The sequence below is a fragment of the Austrofundulus limnaeus genome, unplaced genomic scaffold (genome assembly GCF_001266775.1).
Source record: "Austrofundulus limnaeus strain Quisiro unplaced genomic scaffold, Austrofundulus_limnaeus-1.0 Scaffold2, whole genome shotgun sequence".
Taxonomy (NCBI): domain Eukaryota; kingdom Metazoa; phylum Chordata; class Actinopteri; order Cyprinodontiformes; family Rivulidae; genus Austrofundulus; species Austrofundulus limnaeus.
Window position 1 is genome coordinate 7,545,469 of NW_013952404.1, and position 2,899 is coordinate 7,548,367.

General features: G+C 46.5%; 1 protein-coding gene across 1 annotated transcript; it reads left to right on the forward strand.

Moving 5' to 3' along the window:
* The first annotated feature begins 795 nt into the window (after positions 1 to 795).
* Positions 796 to 2,899, forward strand: prlh2r (prolactin releasing hormone 2 receptor). The gene is made up of 3 exons (XM_014009380.1): positions 796 to 841; positions 1,606 to 2,492; positions 2,570 to 2,899. The coding sequence occupies exons 2-3, from the start codon at positions 1,608 to 1,610 to the stop codon at positions 2,897 to 2,899; spliced, it is 1,215 nt and encodes a 404-aa protein (XP_013864834.1). The 5' UTR covers positions 796 to 841; positions 1,606 to 1,607.

Here is a 2,899-nt window from a genome sequence, read left to right on the forward strand (position 1 = left end):
TTTTTGACCTGATGGATAGCCCCCATCAGAGCTAAACAACCAACAAAAATCTGAACCTCCTATGTTTAATAGTTTTAGAGCAATAACCATTTTTGTTTGTCCAGACACCCCTTTTTCAGATAAATTGGGGTCTGGGGGGGGCACTGAATGGTGGACCTGATGGATAGAGCTTCATCAGAGCTAAACAACAAAAGAAATCTCAAGCTCCTATGTTGAACAGCTTCTGAGTTATAAGCGATTTTGCATGTCCAGACACCTCCACTTTGAAAGGAGCCCCCTCCTCAAATATGGGGTCTATTGTAAAACTGTTGGCTGGTGCAGTGTAGGTCACACTCATCTACTCTCCTGCCAAATTTCATGTTGATTGGTGCAGCCATTTTTGTGCTACGGTTGACCAAATCTCACTGAAAAAAAATTAATAAACAGTACAAAAACAATAAGACTCCTGCTTACGCTTCGTGTGTGGGGGTCCTAATAAGCTGTAGTGTTGATTATAATGAAAAAATAAAATAATAAAAGTAAATTTTAATTCATAAAAATGTAAATATGAGTAATTCTGTTTCTGAAAAACAACAAAAATCYTTCAAAGGTCAATAAATCTAGAAGCAGAGACATTTATTGTGTCTCTGATGAGTATCTACAGGAGAATGCTGGTAATTTTTTTATGCCCCATGGGAGGTGAGTCATTCACACAAACACGCTGAGAGAGAAACAGCTCACCTCTTTATTCTAAAGGCGAATGGGCTGCAGAGGAGAAGGAGCAACGGCTGCACAACGGCAGGACTCCCCAACAAGGAGGACGCAAACAGGTGCTGAGATGTCCGTCTAATGCCTTAAAGAGGTACTTTTCTGTTTTAAAATCCACTTTACCTGCACAGAATGGAATAATTCCTCATTTATTCTCACATAATAGGTGCTTTATTAAGTTTAAAATTACCAGCTGTGTCAGTTTTTAGTTTTAAGCATCTTTATATCGTCTCTTAAATTATTGAGGCAGTGTCGTGGTATACATCACATATTTTCCTTTTTTTTTTGCTGAAAACATTTTAGTAATTGTAATAATTCCAACAGAAATATGACTTATTGGAGACAATTTTTATGCTCAGCAGTGTGATGAAGATGTAGAAAATTCCGCTTTTCAGGCWGAATTTGTTTTGTGATTGTGCTTTTATTTTGTACATTAAATTTGAAAAGATAAGAGAAGGAAAGCGATCACTCTGTCCTGGTGTCAAAATGACATTGTTCAGCGTCACTGTGAATACTGACATTATTTATCTCGTCTCAGTCTAATCTACCAGATGTAATTACAAGAAGCTATTCAAGTCTTTGGTTTGTTGTTTCGTTTTCTTTGTCCCCTTTTTTTCGGTGGAAAGCAAATCTTTCAATGAAATCACAAATGGCAAATTATGTCATTCGTGACCGTTTCCATGCTCATCGATGAGTATTTCACATCTTTACATTTTATGTTCGGCACGTGTTCAGGATTATAAGCAAGCTCAACTTTCATCRGAATGACTGCTAAAAAAAAGTCAAATGAATAAGATTTAGGTGAAAATCTGAAAAGCAGATCTTTTTTTGTAAACTGTTTTTCTGTTTTCTCTGTAGTGATGGACTGGGCGAAGGCAACAAATCACTCCAGGGTGAACTCCTCATCCGACTCTTCGTCCTCCTTCTCCTCCTCTTGCTGCAATTCATCCCACCTCCCTCTCTCGCCCTCGCTCTTCRCTGTCCCCTCCTTCTCCGGCTTCGACCTGCTGTCCAGGCTGAAACTRCTCTTCATCCCCCTCTATGCCGCCGTGGTCCTGGTCGCCTGCACCGGGAACCTGCTCCTCCTCTTCCTTATCTGGCACAACGAGAAGAGGCACAGCACCACCAACTTCCTGATCAGCAACCTGGCGCTCGTCGACCTGGTGATGTGCGTCTTCTGCGTCCCTTTGACGGCGTCCTACGCCTTCGACAGGCGGGGCTGGGTGTTCGGGCGGCACATGTGCCACTTTGTGACAGTCATGCAGTCGACGGTGGTGTACGCGGCCGTCCTGTCCCTCATGGCCATCGCGGTGGATCGTTACGTGGTCGTAGCCTATCCCATTCGCAAACGAGCGGGATGCCAGTTCTGCTGGTGTCTGGTGGTCCTGATCTGGCTGTCCTCCCTGGGGTTGTCTACACCCACGGCCGTCCACACCGTCTACCTGGACCTGGATGCAACTGGTTTGGAGATGGCGGTGTGCGAGGAGTTCTGGGACGGCCAGGAGCGAGGACGCCTTGTTTACTCCTGCTTCATCCTCTTCTTCTCCTACTTTGTCCCGCTGGCTGCTGTCTCCATCTCCTATTGCGCCATATCCTACCACCTGAAGCGAAGAACCACATCCGGCTTGACCGCCTGTCCGGAGCTGAGGTGTGCCCGGGCCGCCTGGAGCAGACGGAGGAGGAAGACCTTCTGCCTGCTCCTGGTGTCCGTTCTCTGCTTCGCTTTCTCCTGGCTCCCATTACAGGTGAACACAACACCACACACCTGAGCTTTATTTGAGTTAGACGATGTGATTCAACCAGAACAACCTCTGCTTTACAGGTGGTGAACCTGATCCGTGACCTGGACACGGACTTTTCCATCTTGGGGAAAACCTACGTAAACGTCATCCAGGTGTCGGCTCACCTGCTCGCTATGAGCTCCGCCTGCTACAACCCTTTCATCTACGCCTCTTTGCACCGCAGGTTCCTGTCCTACCTGTGCCTGCGCCCTCTGTCCAGGAGGAGACGGAAGGGGCGGGGCAGAGGTCAGGGGTCAAGCAGCACCGTGACGGCGTCCCACAGGATGCTGCACCTTCACACGTCCACCGTCGAGGCAGACTTACCCGGCGTTGTTCTGAATGATGTGGTTCAGGGAGAAAGCTACACCTGA